Source organism: Struthio camelus, chromosome 9 (genome assembly GCF_040807025.1).
Source record: "Struthio camelus isolate bStrCam1 chromosome 9, bStrCam1.hap1, whole genome shotgun sequence".
In the NCBI taxonomy this organism is placed as follows: domain Eukaryota; kingdom Metazoa; phylum Chordata; class Aves; order Struthioniformes; family Struthionidae; genus Struthio; species Struthio camelus.
In genome coordinates, this window is record NC_090950.1 from 18,432,794 (window position 1) to 18,449,056 (window position 16,263).

General features: G+C 45.9%; 1 protein-coding gene across 1 annotated transcript; it reads left to right on the top strand.

Moving 5' to 3' along the window:
• The first annotated feature begins 677 nt into the window (after positions 1–677).
• LSG1 (large 60S subunit nuclear export GTPase 1) lies at positions 678–13,064 on the top strand. The gene is made up of 14 exons (XM_068954052.1): positions 678–773; positions 845–962; positions 1,267–1,387; positions 2,005–2,091; positions 3,055–3,141; positions 4,920–4,980; positions 5,776–5,952; positions 7,215–7,640; positions 7,940–8,041; positions 8,844–8,987; positions 9,309–9,432; positions 10,136–10,215; positions 10,880–11,053; positions 12,376–13,064. The coding sequence occupies exons 1-14, from the start codon at positions 693–695 to the stop codon at positions 12,553–12,555; spliced, it is 1,962 nt and encodes a 653-aa protein (XP_068810153.1). The 5' UTR covers positions 678–692; the 3' UTR covers positions 12,556–13,064.
• The last annotated feature ends 3,199 nt before the right edge of the window (positions 13,065–16,263 follow it).

Below are 16,263 nucleotides of genomic sequence, written 5' to 3' on the forward strand. Positions count from 1 at the left end.
CAGACAGACGGACAGACGGATGGATGGATGGATGGTTGGATGGGCGGATGGACAGATGGACGGATGGATGGGTGGACAGATGGATGGACGGACGGATGGATGGGTGGACAGATGGATGGACGGACGGATGGACAGATGGACGGATGGATGGACAGACGGATGGATGGATGGACAGACGGATGGATGGGTGGACAGATGGACGGATGGACGGATGGACAGATGGACGGATGGATGGACAGACGGATGGATGGGTGGACAAATGGATGGATGGACGGATGGACAGATGGACGGATGGATGGACAGACGGATGGATGGGTGGACAGATGGATGGATGGACGGGTGGATGGATGGATGGGCAGATGGACGGACAGACGGACGGATGGATGGACAGATGGATGGATGGATGGGCGGATGGACGGACGGATGGACGGACGAACAGACGAACAGATGAACGGATGGATGGAGGGGCAGGCCAGCACGCGCACCCACGGCCGGCCCGAGGGGCTAGGAAACGCCATGGCGGGGCAGGCGAGCCGGGCCGGAACGGCGCTGCCCGGAACCTTGTTCCGCGGCGCGCGCGGGGCGGCGGAGCGCTCAGTGCGGTGCTCGCCCGCCGCCGTCCGGACGAGGCGGGCAGGGGGAGGCCCCGCCCCTCCACTTCCGCTTCCGGCGGCGGCGGCGGCGGGTCCGGCATGGGCAGGAAGCGGAGCGCGGGGCTGGGCCGCTGCCTGCTGCGGCAGCGCGGCCCGGAGCGCCGCGGCGCCGCCTCATGGGTAGGGCGGGGGGCGCGGGGGGGGGTGAGGGTTGGCCCGGCCCGGCCTCACGGCGGCGTCTTGTCCCGCAGCTGCACGCCAGCGAGGTGGGCGGCGAGCGCGGCGCGGAGCGGCGGTCGGCGGCCGAGCAGAGCCCGCTGGAGGAGTTCCTGGCCACGGCGGAGCTGGCGGGCACCCGCTTCGTGGCCGGTGAGCGGGGCCGGGAGCGGGAGGGGTGCTGGGCTGGGGCCGCGGAGGGGCGTCCGGGCAGCGGGGCTGGGGCCGGGGACCTGGGGCTGGCGGCCAGGAGCGGCTCTGGGAGCAGAGAGGACCCGGGGCCAGGGAGAGGGGGCTGGGGCTGGTGTGGGGCAGGGGGGGCCCGAGCCAGCGGGGGCCGTCAGCAGGGCTGGAGCGGTGATAGCGGCCGCGGGTTGGTGACGGCGTCAGCGGGGCAGGGGCGAGGAGAGCAGGTGCTGTGGGTGACTGTGCCTGGTCTCTCTCATCCTTCCCACAGAGCGACTGAACATCCAGTTTGTGTCCGCCCAGACCCGCACCGGTCTCCTCACTGCCCAAGAGGCCCAGCGTGTCCGGCAGCTACATGAGCAGAACCGACAGTTCCTGCGCATCCCTCGGAGGCAAGTCGTGCTCCTCGCATACGGACCGGGAGCGGGGCTGGACTGGGCCTGGCTGTGCTGAGGGAGCTCAGCCTTTGATGGCTGTGAGCCACAGGACTGTCCTTTGCTTGCCAAACCCTGTTTTTGGGGAAGCAACTACCTGGTGTGCGCAGACCTGCTGTAACCCGCAGCTATAGGTGCCTGCCTGCCGCACAGGTACTGCCAGCCCCTCTGCCTTGGTTTTGTGGGATTCCTGCTCGCAGCCTGGCACTGTTGGAGCTGGTGCCTCTGTGCCCCAGGCTGTCTCCATCTGTCAAGCCTTTCTGAAGCTCCATGTGTGCTGGACAGAGAGATGAATCCCCTGCCTTAAATGCCCTGCAGATGTTAGCTGGGGAAACTAGCTCTGTGAGATCTGTTGCGTATGGAATAGCGTCCCATCACTTTAGATGGTGGAGTTCAGAGGGAACAAGGAGTACTTCAAACTGCTGAAAACAGGTGCATGCACGTGTAACAAAAACCGTCTCAGTGTAGCTGAAACATGTGTTGCCCATGTTTTCCCTGGATGCTTATTGTACTAACGTTATTGGTATAACTGCACTAGTGTTTCTGACCACTTATTCTAAAATGCGATTGTTAAGGCCGTACTGGGATAGCACAACCAGTGCAGAGGACTTGAAGCAAGCTGAGAGAGAGAGCTTTCTGGAATGGAGACGACAGCTTGCCCAGTGAGTATGCCACTTGTCTCTGGTAAGTAGCGAGCGGGATGAGGAGATGAAAGGAGCAGGCGATTGTGTTTATCTTTGCTGGACACGTAAGGATAATCTCGTCAGCTGCTCACTGTACTTTTTCTGAAAGGCTGGGCATCCCAGCCACGGTCCAGACGCACCTTTGTGGTGAGCTGACCGTAGTTTTGCTGTGCGTGCAAGTTCTGCAGTGTTCACAGTCCACATTCTTGTAGTACCTACCCATACATGCTTCCCTCTGTTTTTCTGAGTTGTGTCATCTAGTTTTTTAAAGGCAGTGCATTCAACATTGCTGCTGTGATTAGCTCATGTTCAGGATGGGGTGTGATGTCCTGCCCTTGCCTGTTAGGTGGAGGTGTGATGAATATGTGTCTTTGAAGAGTAACAGTGCTGGTCTGAATTTCTAGCTTGGTGCTGCTGGCCCTGCATGTTGGTGGCTTTTGCTAGCCCCACGCTGCCTCTGCTGGTCTGGAAAGTTGTTTCTGCACACAGCGAACCCAAGCTGGCCCTGAGCAAGCTCACTCTGGCTCTGGTAACAGTGAGTCAAAACTTGTTTAGAGCCATTTCGAGTAGTGTTTCCCAAATTGATTATTTTTACCAGAGCGATTACTGAAGGATAGCTGGCATTTGGGATGTCTCCTTTGATCTGGTTCAAAATTGCATCTCTGGAATGTCACAGGTAGTCTATTGATGAGCTTGTGCCCTTTCTGTCATTTGTCGTTTCTCCATTGATATGGTCAGGAGCCATTGTGTCATCAGTGAACCAGTGGCGCTGACTCTGATGTACCTGGACACGATTTGTTTGTAAAACCAGCAGAAACGGTGCCAAGTATTAGAGTCTGATTTTGACACCTTCCTCTGAAAGGAAAGCCTTCTGGATCTAAGAACTGGTGTGATTACTGTCTGACATGACCTGAATATGATGTCTTTTTTCTCTTTCCGTAGCCTTGAGGAAGAAAAAAACTTAATTCTCACCCCATTTGAACGAAACTTAGAATTCTGGCGTCAACTTTGGAGAGTCATTGAAAGAAGGTAATGAATATCACTCTCTGCTTTTGAAAATTATGTTTAATGTTTTTTCCTGCATCGAACCAAAGCATTTGAAGCAATTATTAAGTGTCCAAGCACAGGGAAAATAAAGAAGTACTGTTAGTAATGTTTCGTTATCAGCACTGAAGTGGTTTTGTTTTGAAGTGATCAAAATATGTTGTTGGAAAGAGGAGCAAATAGCAGTGCGGTTCTGGCTCTCAGCACTGCAGTTCTGCTGGTAGGTCACTGTGTGAGTCTCCGCGAGCTCTTCAGCAGCTGCAGCTCTGGCCTCTTCCAGTAACTCTGTGTGGGAGGTGCCTTTGAGAATGTCTTTTGCCAACAGTAACACTTGCCCCTCTCTCAGCCGCACAATCATACCGTGACATTCAGGGGCAGGAGACAAGGGAGAACATCTAAGTAACGTTTGTAAAGAAAGAGCCTCTTGATCTTTGGCTGCTTGCCATGCAGAGAGATTGCAGCAGTGCACAAAAGCCTGTCACATCACAGAAATGGCTTTGTTTGCTCTGCAGAGCTGTAATACAATAGGAGTGCTATCTGCTATTTTAATTTAACTGAGGCATTTAATTTCGCTGGTAATTAAGTTTGAGATCATCTCTTCTAATTTTCCTAAAATTGAAAAATACTTCACCAGTGAGGTCATGGTGAGCTGATCCTTTCACAGATGTGTCTCTGTATGGTCTCACTGATGCTACTGGAGTGTTGGCTGGGTGAGAGCTGGGTGAGAAGCATCCCCTACTGTGTATGATGATATGGAGTATGAGTGTATCATACGACTGGGACATGTTATTAATGCTTTCCTGCTCTTATTGCGGCTCTTTATTTTTGGTAAGGTGAGGAGGCAATCTCAGAACAGAAGGGGAAAGTCATCCAGAAATCCCTGTCAAACAAATAGAATCAGCTTGTGGCAACCGATATTTTAAGTTACCCACCCTGAGAAGTTCTAGTAGAAGAGTATGTGGTTAATTCTTTTCCCTCCTCTTTGAAACAAAGAAATGACTCTATGGATGCCTCTGGTATCTGAAGCCGATGCGTTTGACTTGCATGTAGAAGGAGTGAGTCTTGCTCATATATGTGGTAGCAAGCTGATGCCTGGATTTGGGAAGATGTTTCCTAAAAGCACACTTGTGAGGCTTTGTTTGCATGTTAAGTGACAAGAAGAGCACAAACAAAATTTTGAAGATGCCAGTCAAGAAAAGCTTAGTATCTGTAGATCGTTTGTGGAGGATTTTATACGTCTTCCTCCGTGCAAAGGGGACAACGCTGTTCTGAAACACCCTAGGCTGTAGGAAAACCATCTCTTCTTCCTCTCTTTAGCCTCTGGGCTGCAGTTTGGGTATGAGAATCGACTGAAATAAAGTTGCGTTATTACAGCTTTCAGGAACATAGTAAGTGATAGAAAACCCATACTCTGGTTCTTACCTTCTGAATATTTCTAAAGGGTAGGTGGACTGGCGAAACGCGTGCACTTGCTTTCCTTGTGCCTGCCTTACAGGAGAATTACCCAAGTGAGACAAGCTGAAATACTGTACAGCAGTACTTGCTTGTGGGATAAGCATGGCTCTGTTGGGGCATGTGGGGCGCTGAGATGCTTTGTTAATTCAATAAAGGTACTTAGTAGAATAATATAGTTGACAGTTAACACAGTTAAACAATTCAAATTCATGACAAACCTAAAAGCAAGTAATATGCTGTGCCTTTTTGCCTTCTTTGTGACAGTGTAAGAAAGAGTACTTCATGGGGCTTTCTTTTTTTTTTTGCAGTGATATTGTAGTTCAGATAGTAGATGCTAGAAACCCCCTCCTGTTTAGATGCCAAGATCTGGTAAGTAAACCACCTTCTTGACCATTGCCTTCATTTTATTTCTGATGGTTCATGTGTGTAATTTTTGTATAACGCGTTTAGCCACGTAATACCTTGAAGCTGTCCTGCTGTTGTGCCTAACTGGATGCCTTATTTATTTATGCAAGTGTTCTAGCATCATCAGTTTTTTTTTTTTTTTTTCCAAAGCTTTTTGGTATCTCTCGAAGAATATAGTGCGTTTGGAGGCAGTTTTGCAGATAAACTGACTTTTTGACCTTCTTCTTGTTATTAAGAAGCTTTAATTATAGCAGGATACCAATTCTTTTATTTCGTCTGACGTTGCTCCTCATTATCCACTTGAGGTATCCAGACTTAGAGGCAGTGCTCTGTTTAACAACTTAATGGAATAAAATAGATGATTATTACTGTTCTGAAGGAGAAACAGCAAGAATTATTCAAGTGGCAACCTTGTACTGATAGACTATAAAACACTGCATCAGTGAAATAGAAGTTTGCTCAAATAGTCAATCTTAGGACTTCCTGCTAGGAGGTCCTGGTAAATATCTTAAAGTAGGTCTAAGTAGACAAGGTGTTTGTGCGCTTGGCCAGACCCGACCTGTGTTATGGTAGCTGCATTCTCCAATTGGTGCTTGTAGCTCTCTGCTGAACACCCAGTCCATGTAGCCCAGCAAACAGTAAGTTTAGTTGCATTCGTACGGAGCTGGTCGGGGTTAGCTTGCCTTGCTGCTTTAATATCAAATCGTGGGGAGGAGCCCAAACCAGAGTACTGACTAATCCTTCTCTTTTTTTCTTCAGGAAAAGTACGTTAAGGAAGTTAGCAGTAACAAGGAGAACATGATCCTGATAAACAAAGCAGATTTGCTGAGTGAAGAGCAGCGGGCCGCTTGGGCACGTTTCTTTGAGAAAGAAGGCGTCAAGGTGGTGTTCTGGTCAGCCTTGGCAGAGTGCAAACGGCTAGCAGGAGACGCTAAGGTAACTATAGATGACCAGTTCAAGCTGGGCGTGTACTGACTGCCTCTGTTAACTTGCTTTGGCAGTTATGCTCATGATATAACTGAGCTCCTTCTTAGAAAAGGCAAAGCCCTTTTCTTAGGGAAGGATTACTCTAGGGACCTGTGCAGCTGTAAAACAGTATTTTAATAGACTCAGGGACAAAAGTGAGGAGAGTAAAATGGTGAACGAAGTGATACACCCTTTAGTCATTCCTAGTGCTTGCAAATTCTCTTTCAAGACTAAGAAAATGATAAATACTCTTGAACTAGAATGTAAACTTGGGGCTACAGAAACAGCCCTTGCAGATCTGTTGGCAAATTCTACCTCTTGTTTAACGAATCGGAATCCTTTCCAAGGGGGATGCTCTAGGGAACATGAGTATCTTGCACAGGATTTTTCTTTCCCGTGGAGGGGTAGAGTTTCTTGGAGAACCTAAAGTAACTATGAGAAACTCTCTTTACCTCGTAGAACAAACTGTGCTGCTGCCTCAAGTTACATGTTATTAATAAAGGCCACTTTCAGGTTTTACTGGTTTCATTGGTTAGAGCCATTGCTATTCAGTTACGGAATATCCCGTGTCTTTCCAGACATGCCAAGTCTGTACAGCTGGCTCACAGTTCTTGGATAGAACGTTTTTACAGGTTGATTTTAAAAGCAAGACTGAAAGTATTGGTTCTGTTGGGTTTTTTTGAGTGGGGGGGGAAAAGTCAAAATATTGCTATGAGGAGATCTTTTTAAATGTGAACTATTTGCAGGGAGAAAATGTAAAGGGTTGGACTGAAAGCAAGACAACTTGGAAATATTTTAGTGAAATATTTTGACCTGAAAGAAAATATTTTTGTGTTTTGAACATTTTTAAAGTTTTTCTTTCATTCCTATTACTAAGAACACTTGATAATTTTCAAAAAAAAATTTGATGAGCTCTTTTGCTGCTGTTTATAATGTTGCTCTGTGTGTGCACGCGTTCACAGTTGTGCTTCTGGAGAAAGAGACTTTTTAACAACTTCGCCATGAAGCTAACAATGCACCTTGAAATATTTTTGTTGGTTTCCTAAAATTGGTCAATTCTTTCCACGTCCTACGCAAGTCCCCTAAAAAACCTGTGTGACGTAAGGAATGGGTTGTCAGTCTTTGGGATGTGGCTAATGAAAATACAGTTGTTTGCATTGGAGCTGCTATGTTGAACAGCAAGGCTGCAAGTGTTGTCTTTAAATTTCACCTGTGAAATGCTGTTCGTACAGGCACTAGATGCAGAAGGTGTAGCAGAGGACCCAGGTGATTCTGAGGATGAGAGCTCCAGTCAAGAAGAAGATGACACGACACAAGATAATGCAGAAGGCACGTGCACAGACAATGCTTTCCAAATGGAAAACGGAGTTCTGGTCAGTGATGATGACAGTAGTGATGAATATGAAGACTGTGAAGATGATGAAGAGGATTCCTGGCAAACTTGTTCTGAAGATGAAGGTGGGGGCAAAGTAAATACTACTGCCCCCCAAAGTGTGGAAAACAATACTGATGGTGTTGCGGTGCAGTGTGTAGTGCAGGAGCAGAACAGGAACATCAGGAACTTCAGTCATCTAGTACAGAGAAATGAACTGCTGGAGATATTCAAAACCATGCACAATGGACCAAGGGTGAAGGATGGGGAAGTAAATGTTGGGCTGGTGAGTTGGAGCTTGTGCTTAAAATGGGACTTGTTTTATCTGAGTTTTAATTCCATATGCCTTCTACCGGAAACATTCATCCTGTAGCCTGATTTCCTGTAAGGATAAAAAACTAGCGAGTCCAAATCAGTGAGGATTTTGTGCATAGATTAATTCTGCAGGCTGTTGGAACTCAGTGTTCCAGCACTGCTTGGCTTGATTGTTAGTACTTTAATGAAATACTTCTGTGTCACAGCTCTGCCAGTCTTCTCGCGTAACCCTGTCTGATACCACTGTTACTGTTCTACTGTGTTGTGTAGGTGGGTTACCCCAATGTTGGCAAAAGTTCGACTATCAACACAATCCTTGGAAATAAGAAGGTATCAGTGTCTGCTACACCAGGCCGTACAAAGCACTTTCAGGTATTGCCAACAAAGAGGGTTGATGTCCCCCCCAGCCCTGGCTCTGTTTCCCAGTAGAAGAGAACTTGATTGATGATTGCTACCATGTGGACTCACTGAGAACTCTGCAAACCTAAACTCTGCCTGGCAGAGTTTGGGTAGAGAGGGGTGGACCTGATGTATACCATTTGAAACTTGAGTTCTTGCTGCTTTCAAACTGTTGCCATAGTTTGAAAGTGACTCGTGAGAGATGCTTTGCAATGGGAAATATTTTTCATGTCTTGTTCTTAGTTACGTAGCCTGGGCCTCCTTTTCAACACCTCTCTTGAGGAGAGAACCTCTGAAAACTGAGTGCTCCTCTGAAAAGCTAAAGGTTAAGCTTTCGAACTGTCCTTCTCCTTGTCCACAGTTGGTGCTCTGAACAAGTCTAGGGTTATTGTTGCTGCTGTTGTCATACTGATCAAACTGTTAATTTTGAAGTGGCGAGTCCAGTGCTGTTATGGGGCATTTCTATTTGTGCAGTCTCCCACCTGTTTCAAAAGGTCCAATGCAATTAAACGTTTCTGGAGTGTTTATTCTTCTGATAGACAGACAGTGGCCTATCAGACTGAGCAGCTGAAGTTCTTGCTGCCCCCATCCAGACAGCTGCATAAGATTTCCTTAATTCACTGGCTGGGGCAAGCAAGGAGGATGTTTGTGTTGGTAAAGTTTCTGCTGATTCTCATCTACACCTCTGTTTCATCTACACGTTTGATTTTTTGTTCCTCTTTCCTCCATGGACACTGACTTGCCGTGGTGAATTCACCGCTTGTTTACTGTGTAGACTCTGTATGTGGAGCCTGGCCTGTGCCTCTGTGATTGCCCTGGTCTGGTGATGCCATCTTTTATCTCTACCAAGGCAGAGATGATTTGTTCTGGAATTCTACCTATAGACCAGATGAGGGACCATGTCCCACCCGTTTCTCTGATATCCTTTGCATGGGATTTGTGAGGGTGTCTGAAAGCATTGGGTACGGAATATGGAACGTAGCACGTTCCAGCTGTGCTACAGGCGTGTGTGCTAGTGCCTTGAAGGCAGTGGGATGCACGTTGGTTAAAATAGGCCTGCTGTGTTGGTCTTACTCCATCTCTTTTTGAGTTTATCCCATTGTCCTTTGTCAGATTTGCATCTTTTTTTCTATTTGGTGGCAAAGTTCAAAAGTCACTCTTAACACATCCTCTTTGAGTTTCAAGGGCAAGGTTACTTGTGTAGCAGAAAATCACCAGTTGGTTTCCTTCACTAGCTTACGTTTGCCAGCATATCCCACGAAACATTTTGGAAGCAACCTATGGAATAAATATCATAAGACCCAGGGAAGATGAGGATCCAGATCGAAAGCCAACAGCTGAAGAACTGCTAACAGCATATGGATGTGAGTGCTGATCCCTTTAAAACTTATTCCTTACAATATGAATGGCTCCTGAACACAACCTTAGGATAATTTTTTTATGTCAAGCCTGACTCGGTTTTGTCATGTATTGAACCTCCTCATTAGGACCGAGAGGCCATTACTGAGGGAAAGGTGTTAACAGCTGATCTCGTGTGTGTGTTGTGGTGCTTGTCTAGTTTCATCTGACAGATGTAGTGATTGTGATGAGAATGTTAGTGAAAAGCCCTGCTTATCTATGTGCTGTGCTGCCATATTCTTGAAGCTACCAGTGGTTCTGTGGCACTTGCATCCTTTTAGATACCTCCCATTAACTGTGCCTTGAATTAGACTTCAAAGAATTCAGGGAAGGTTTATGTCCCTCGTCTCAGGCTCCTTTTGTCTTCTGAATTTTTATTCTGTGATGTAATTAATCTTCTCTGGCCTTAAAAACTAAAATAAAAAAAGCCAACAGGTTTTGTGTAGGGTAGGGAGATGTTAGATCTCATCGTTCCTTCTGGGCTAGGATACTTCTACAGTCTGCTTAGTTAGCAGTGTTTCCTTTTCGTCCGTGTTCCCCCCGCTACAAGACTCTTTCTGAAGGAGGTTTTGTGAGAAGGTATACAAATGTGTATTTAGGCACTAGAGAAGTATGTGTCGATTCTCTTGCTGTACTGACTCAAAATGTACTTTTGAATTTGTCTTCCAGGTATGAGAGGCTTTATGACAGCTCATGGACAGCCAGACCAGCCAAGATCAGCTCGATACGTGTTAAAAGATTATGTCAGTGTAAGTTCTTCTTACATTTGGATTTCCTTTCCTGATGGAAGATGAATTGAAGGTTTCTCTGGAACATGAAGGAGCAAAATAAAGTGAATTACATTTCTTTCATAAAATCACAATATATTAAAATATTATTTAAATTGGGTTATTTTTAAAGTTTAAAAAAAAAAGCAGATGGGCTGTCCAGTGCCAATTACTCTTAAAAAAATTTATGAATTGTGCTTAAAAAAAAGTACTAGCTAAATAAATTATTTTTTCTCTACAATAGGCAGCAGATATCTTGAAAATTGAACCATTTGGACTAGCTGAATCATCAGTATTTGACTAAGGACTGCAGTTCCATCCTGAGTGCTGTAACCCTGCATGCTTCTGCAGCACCTTTCAGCAACTTGTTGTTATTCTCTAGCACTCATTAGGGTTTCGTAATGTACTTGTTTTGCAGCTGGATGAAGTGAAACAGTGCTTTCAAATAGAATAGAATGATGCTTTGGTTTAGAAGTGGAGCCAATGATCTGACTGGGAACAGAACCGAGGTGTACTGACAGTTGATGTGCCAATGTGAGCGTCTGGACTTCTGGGGCCCCTCTTAGCTTTGGAATTGATCTTTTCTCTCTGGAACTTTCTTGGAGTTTTTTGTGGTGGTAATAACTGTATTCCATTGCTTTCACAGGGGAAGCTTTTATATTGCCATCCACCTCCTGATGTTGATCCAAATGATTTTCAGCACCAGCATGAAAGATGTCCGGAGAGCATAACTATGCAGCCCAGTGAAAAGGTGAAGCCTGAGAAGAATACCAAAGCAAAACAAATTGAAAATGTGGTGGATAAAACATTTTTCCACCAGGTAGGTTATGGAGGAATTTATTCAGGAGTTGTTACAGCAGCACTGGCTTGTCACTGGGAAAAATAACTTTCGGGAGGGGGTGCTAGGTTGAGTTAATGGTGTTAGATACTGTGAGATCTGCATATCTTTTCTACCCAAGAGCTCTGTTCTTTTCATTATGTCCTAAATCACTGTGAAAGTCCAAGGTGACTGAAAAATGGCCAAGGAGGTGCACATAGCTGATTTTAGAAGGTCAGCAAGGTGACCCTTGTCATGATGGGCTTAACATCAGTATCGGACAAAACAGAAGAATGACTGGGAAGAAAGAAAAGGAAGGAGGGTGGTATGATACAGCAACCGACAAGGAACGTGGGTTTGGAGTAGCAGGTCCTTCACACTAACTTTCCTTTTTTAGGAAGGAGACATAATAAGTTTCTCTAAGACAATTGATTTAGTACAACATTATTTTTTTTAATTCAGAAACTGAAATCAGATGGAAAGAAGAGAACATAGAAACTGATTTAAAACCCGGTTGAAAAATTTCAAAATGTAGTGCAAACTGGGAATTTCTCTTGTATGCTTCTTGTAAAGGTCCCACAGGACTCTGTGTTTGCCCCTTTGCTACTGAAAAATTTTATTAATGGCTTGAAACAAAATGTCATCCATAACTGATTAAGTTTGCATAAATGACAAAGATCTGAACTGAGTATTTAACAATGAAGAGGATGGGTCGCTGCTTGTGTGAGCTGTTTTGCTGTATTAGCTAGGCATGAACAGTATTTGTTTCAGCACAGCTAAAGATAGCGTATTTAGGAACCAAGAATTCAGGCCCTTTTCACAAGCAGTGAGCTGTTTCAGAAGACTGTGGCCTGAAAAGAATTTTTGGGATTACCAGACCCTTCCTCTGGCTGCACAGAGCACCAGCATGGCTGGCTGTGAGCCCTTACAGTGCTACCCACGCTGCAGACGAGCAAGATATTTTAGTCCCTGGCTTTCACAGACTCCAGATTTATTTGCAAAAACAATTTATTGTGTGCAAAGCAGAGACTCTGAGACTCAGTCCCAGAGCTGTAGCTAATGTCTGTCAAAGCTTAGTGTCTGGTAAATGCTCTGCCTCTGCTTGCAGTGGTAGACCCTGAGGACCTGGTGCAGTGGGGCATGGCTGCAGACAGAGCTAGAAAGTACTGGCAGACTTTGACTTGACTGCACAGCATGACCTTTTTTACAGCTCTGGACCTGAGGGTTGAACAGGTCTTGTAAGGTTTTAGCTTGCCTGTGTCTGGTTTTATTAGCCTATTAGTTCCTTGTGGTTAAATGTCTTTTAATTAGTTGCTCTCTTCCAGGAGAACGTTCGTGCTCTGATGAAAGGCGTCCGGGCTACAATGGGATACCGGCCTGGCAGTGGCCTTATGTCTGTGACTGCACCTAATTCTGGGAATGTTGTAGGAAAACCCTGGAAAAAACATGGAAACAGGAACAAGAAGGAGAAAGTTCGCAGGATCACTAAGCACCTGGAGGCCTAGCTGTGGTGCTGGTATCTGGCCTTTCTAGAGCAGGGACTGCACTATTTTGCGTTCATGAGTTGAGGAAGAAAAGTAAGTGGGCATCACTAGTTCACCTGAACTCTGTGCTATGGATTGGCCTGGGCAGGGGATGAGAACAGGGTCTGATACTTGGAGCTCATCCCATGTGAGAAGAACAGAGACCTAGCCATTCGTGTCTTCTGGAGGGCAGCCAGCCCAGACAGTTGACTGTTGCTGAAAAGTGCTTTAAATGGGAGAAGATAGAAGATGGCGTGTCAGAATGTTTTTCCTTCTATAAAGGATGTACTTTATAGCTGCTGGAATCAAACAGAGCCCTGTAAAACTGACTACAATGTTTAAATAGTTGAATCTTAATGAGTGACATTTGTTACATGTTGAGACACCATCACTAGTCTCTTTTCTTTTTTTTTCTTTTTAAGAAACCTTGTTGAGCTAACAGAACACTTTAGTATGTCGAAAAAGGAAGTAAAAGGATCTTTATTGCCCTCTTCCCTCTGTGCTCTACCAATCCTGCTCTGAAATCCTGTACTGAAACCACACCTTCCGGCTCAGCCTAAGGCAGAGCACAGCACTGTGAACCATGATGTGGCTATGCAGGTGCAATGCTGCTTTTGTGTCCTTCACGCTGAGCTGGTATCAGTTGTTTTCCTGTGCGACTTCCCACTGGTATTTTAAAACATTAGCCCTATGTGACTGGCAGAAAACCTGGTGCTAATCTGTCCAAAAACATACTTGAGTTCCAGTATGCAGTTGTGTTCTGTCTCACTGACCTCTTATGCATCGATGTGATCACAGAAGTGTCGTAATGCCACATTTTTACGTGTGCATCCCTATTTGACACTAAAAAGGCTGTACTGACTTGGGGGTGCACAATCTTCAGAGATTTAAGTGAGATTTACTCCTTGGTTGCCATGCTAAGAAAATGTTTGTGTACTTGGTCAGTACTGTTCATCCCTAGCCCTGCATAGGGAGTAATAATAGTACTGGAAAGGCTTGCAAAGTTGATTTGTACTTTGCTTTTAGGTGGTAAAGCAAAGTAACAGATGCACGCACTCATCTCTGATACAAGGCAGCACTCTCCCCATTTGTGGGGGGAGGTTGTTTGGCTTCTTTTTTGATTTTAAATACTGTCGTACTTTCCAGGCCTTAAGCATGGATGGAGATAACAAGGCAGCTACAAAATAGAGCTGCAGCAGACTTGGGGTATGCTGACAGTCTGGTTTTTGGCCTTGTGACCCTTTGTCTGCTTGCCCTGTACAAGCAGTTTCACTGCACTGTGTATGTGAGGGTCCCCTGATAGCAGAGCTCTCATTTTGGCTCCAGTTTCCCATTGAATCCCTCCTCTGAAGCTCTTAGTTACAACTTCGGAGGGAAGATATTTCCCTGCCAGCTGTAAAACTAAAGCATAATTTTATTGAGCTAATATGGTCAATGGCATTTCATGCTAATGTCCCTAAAGGAAACTGGATTTTCAGAAGAGCCTAGGTCTCTTGGAGAAGAAGATTTTTACCTGTTTCCTGAAAAGATTGTGATTTGACCAAATCAGTCTCTTATCAGACTTCCCCACCCTCCTTCTCATAGCAATGGTTTGTGTTTTTGTCCCTGATACTACTTTAGGGATCTGTTTAGTTAGAAATGCCCTTTTCTTTTAGTCTTGACCTTATTGGGATCTTACCTTATTTCTTTTCTATTTCACTCCTTTCAAAGCATTTTGGATTCCTAATTCATGTTGCACATACCTGAGTTTTCTTCTTTTGCATTCTCAACCTGTTCCTCCCAGCTAGATAGAGCTAGATCTCCGCGAGCTTCTTCCTGGACAGTCTGCGTCCTGGTGTAGTCACTTCTCGAATCTTGTGGATAACTGAAATCCCCAGGGCCTGCTGCTTTGGATGATTCTGCTTGTTACTCACAGAAACCTTTGGCCACAAGACCTGCCAAACCACTCGTGGTGTTTGCATGTGTGAATGAAGGATAGTGTAAATATCACTGAGCGAGTAATGTTTGCTCAGCTCTGTCACATGCGAATTATTACTTCTTGTGCTGGAAGACCCCCCTCGATAGAAGGAGGACCATAAAGAAGAGTTCTGGACCCAAAGGCTTGTTAATATTTTATGCTGCTAGTGAGCAGTGGGCAAACTACATAAGTAGGCAAGGGAGATGGTTAAATTAATGCTTTCCTGTGGTAGTTTGATCTGTTGCTGAACCACATCTGCCCTGCCCTGCCCTTGCTGGGGAATGCCGGGCCAGCTGTGTTGACAGCTCAGTATAGTTTCTATGAGCAGCTGCCAAGCGTAGAGGCAACGCAGAGACTACTCTATTGTCACAAGGCCGCACAAAGGAGGCGTTGTGCTACACTGCAGCCACCTGCTGAATGAGCCTCTTTCTGCTTCTGTTACTGCTTTCTGCAGAAGTCACGTTTCCATTTTTGAGTGCTGTTTTCTTAAAGTGCCTGGTGCATGTAGAGGCAATGTGCTCGCTATAATCAGCTCCAGTCTGTTCTCCGGGATTTGCAGCACTTTGAGCACACTCTAGAGGTCTGTCTCTCCTTTCTGGGGGCTTTGCCTTTCGTGACAGCAATTTATTTTCCTGGCTAATATTGTTACCTGTTACACTGATATCTGCAGCAGAAACAGAGCTGGTTTGGGAATTTGGTTTGAAGCGCGGGGCGGAGACAGAGAACGCGGGGAAAAATGCTAACGTTTCAACGGCTGTTTGATCCCAAATGTGATGGCAAAGGTAGAATTTCAGTACCAGGATGGGGGCTCTAGCCGGGCTTCCCCATCCGCACACAAGCACCCTGTGATCTTTGAAGTTTTGCTTCAGCATCCTTAAGCTGAACTCTGCTATTATGATATGTTGCACGGGTCTGAAATGCATTAACTGTTCTCGCCTCCCTGCAGAGCAGGAGCCTGAGTTGCCATTTTTCTTAGGGCCCGTCCTTGGCAAGGCTCCCTCTTCCACCTGGCTTAGGTAGGGGTCTGCAGTGAGGGAGAGGAGTCCTCCAGGGAGCCTCAGGAAAACACAGAGTCTAAGCCCTGTGTCCCATAAGGTCAATAGGACAATACAGCTTCATGTTTTTAGTCAAAACAAAATGTTCTGGATCAGATCAGAAAGCAGGAGGAACTGTGTAGGGCCAGACTGATCCAGAATGCAATGTTTCATCAATGTTTTCAGCAGAGAGCTGGTATTTTTTGAAACTTCAACTCCCTGTTGGAAAATTTCCGTAAAAGCACCTGGCATCCTCCAAAGCAGAACTTGAATCCAGTCTCCCATCTTTTGCTGTGATTGCATTTTTAAATTTGTATCAGTTGCAGCCTGTTGGTCACAGAGATGGCTCAGGCATGACAGTAAAAGGGGACCTGAGTGAGAAACAACCACAATCATCTCCCAGGAGGAGAGTGCTGGCATCTGGCTGGGGCAGTGCCGGCACCTACACGCAGTGGCAGCAGGTATGTTGCTAGGTGGGACTCACATAAACAAGGAACCTGGCAGGAATCGCTCGGTGATAGCTAGCAGGATTTCTTTGCTGGAAGCACTGTGCTCAACTAGCAAGTGGACGTGTTTGCTCTGGCAGCTGACCTTGCTTTATTCTGCCATGTGCCGCACAGCTCTGTGCTTTGCTGTGGCCCCGAAATAAGTTTCACAGCTCCCTTATCCCATTCTTACCATTGAAGAAGCTCAAAGCGC

What these genes read in the sequence shown, in the direction of transcription:
- LSG1 (XM_068954052.1), top strand. Translation starts at nt 693, where the DNA reads ATGGGCAGGAAGCGGAGCGCGGGGCTGGGCCGCTGCCTGCTGCGGCAG. An exon ending in ATGTCCCACCCGTTTCTCTG is followed by an intron (nt 8,988 to 9,308) that starts ATATCCTTTGCA and finishes TCACTAGCTTAC; the next exon opens with GTTTGCCAGCATATCCCACG. An exon ending in ATAAAACATTTTTCCACCAG is followed by an intron (nt 11,054 to 12,375) that starts GTAGGTTATGGA and finishes GCTCTCTTCCAG; the next exon opens with GAGAACGTTCGTGCTCTGAT.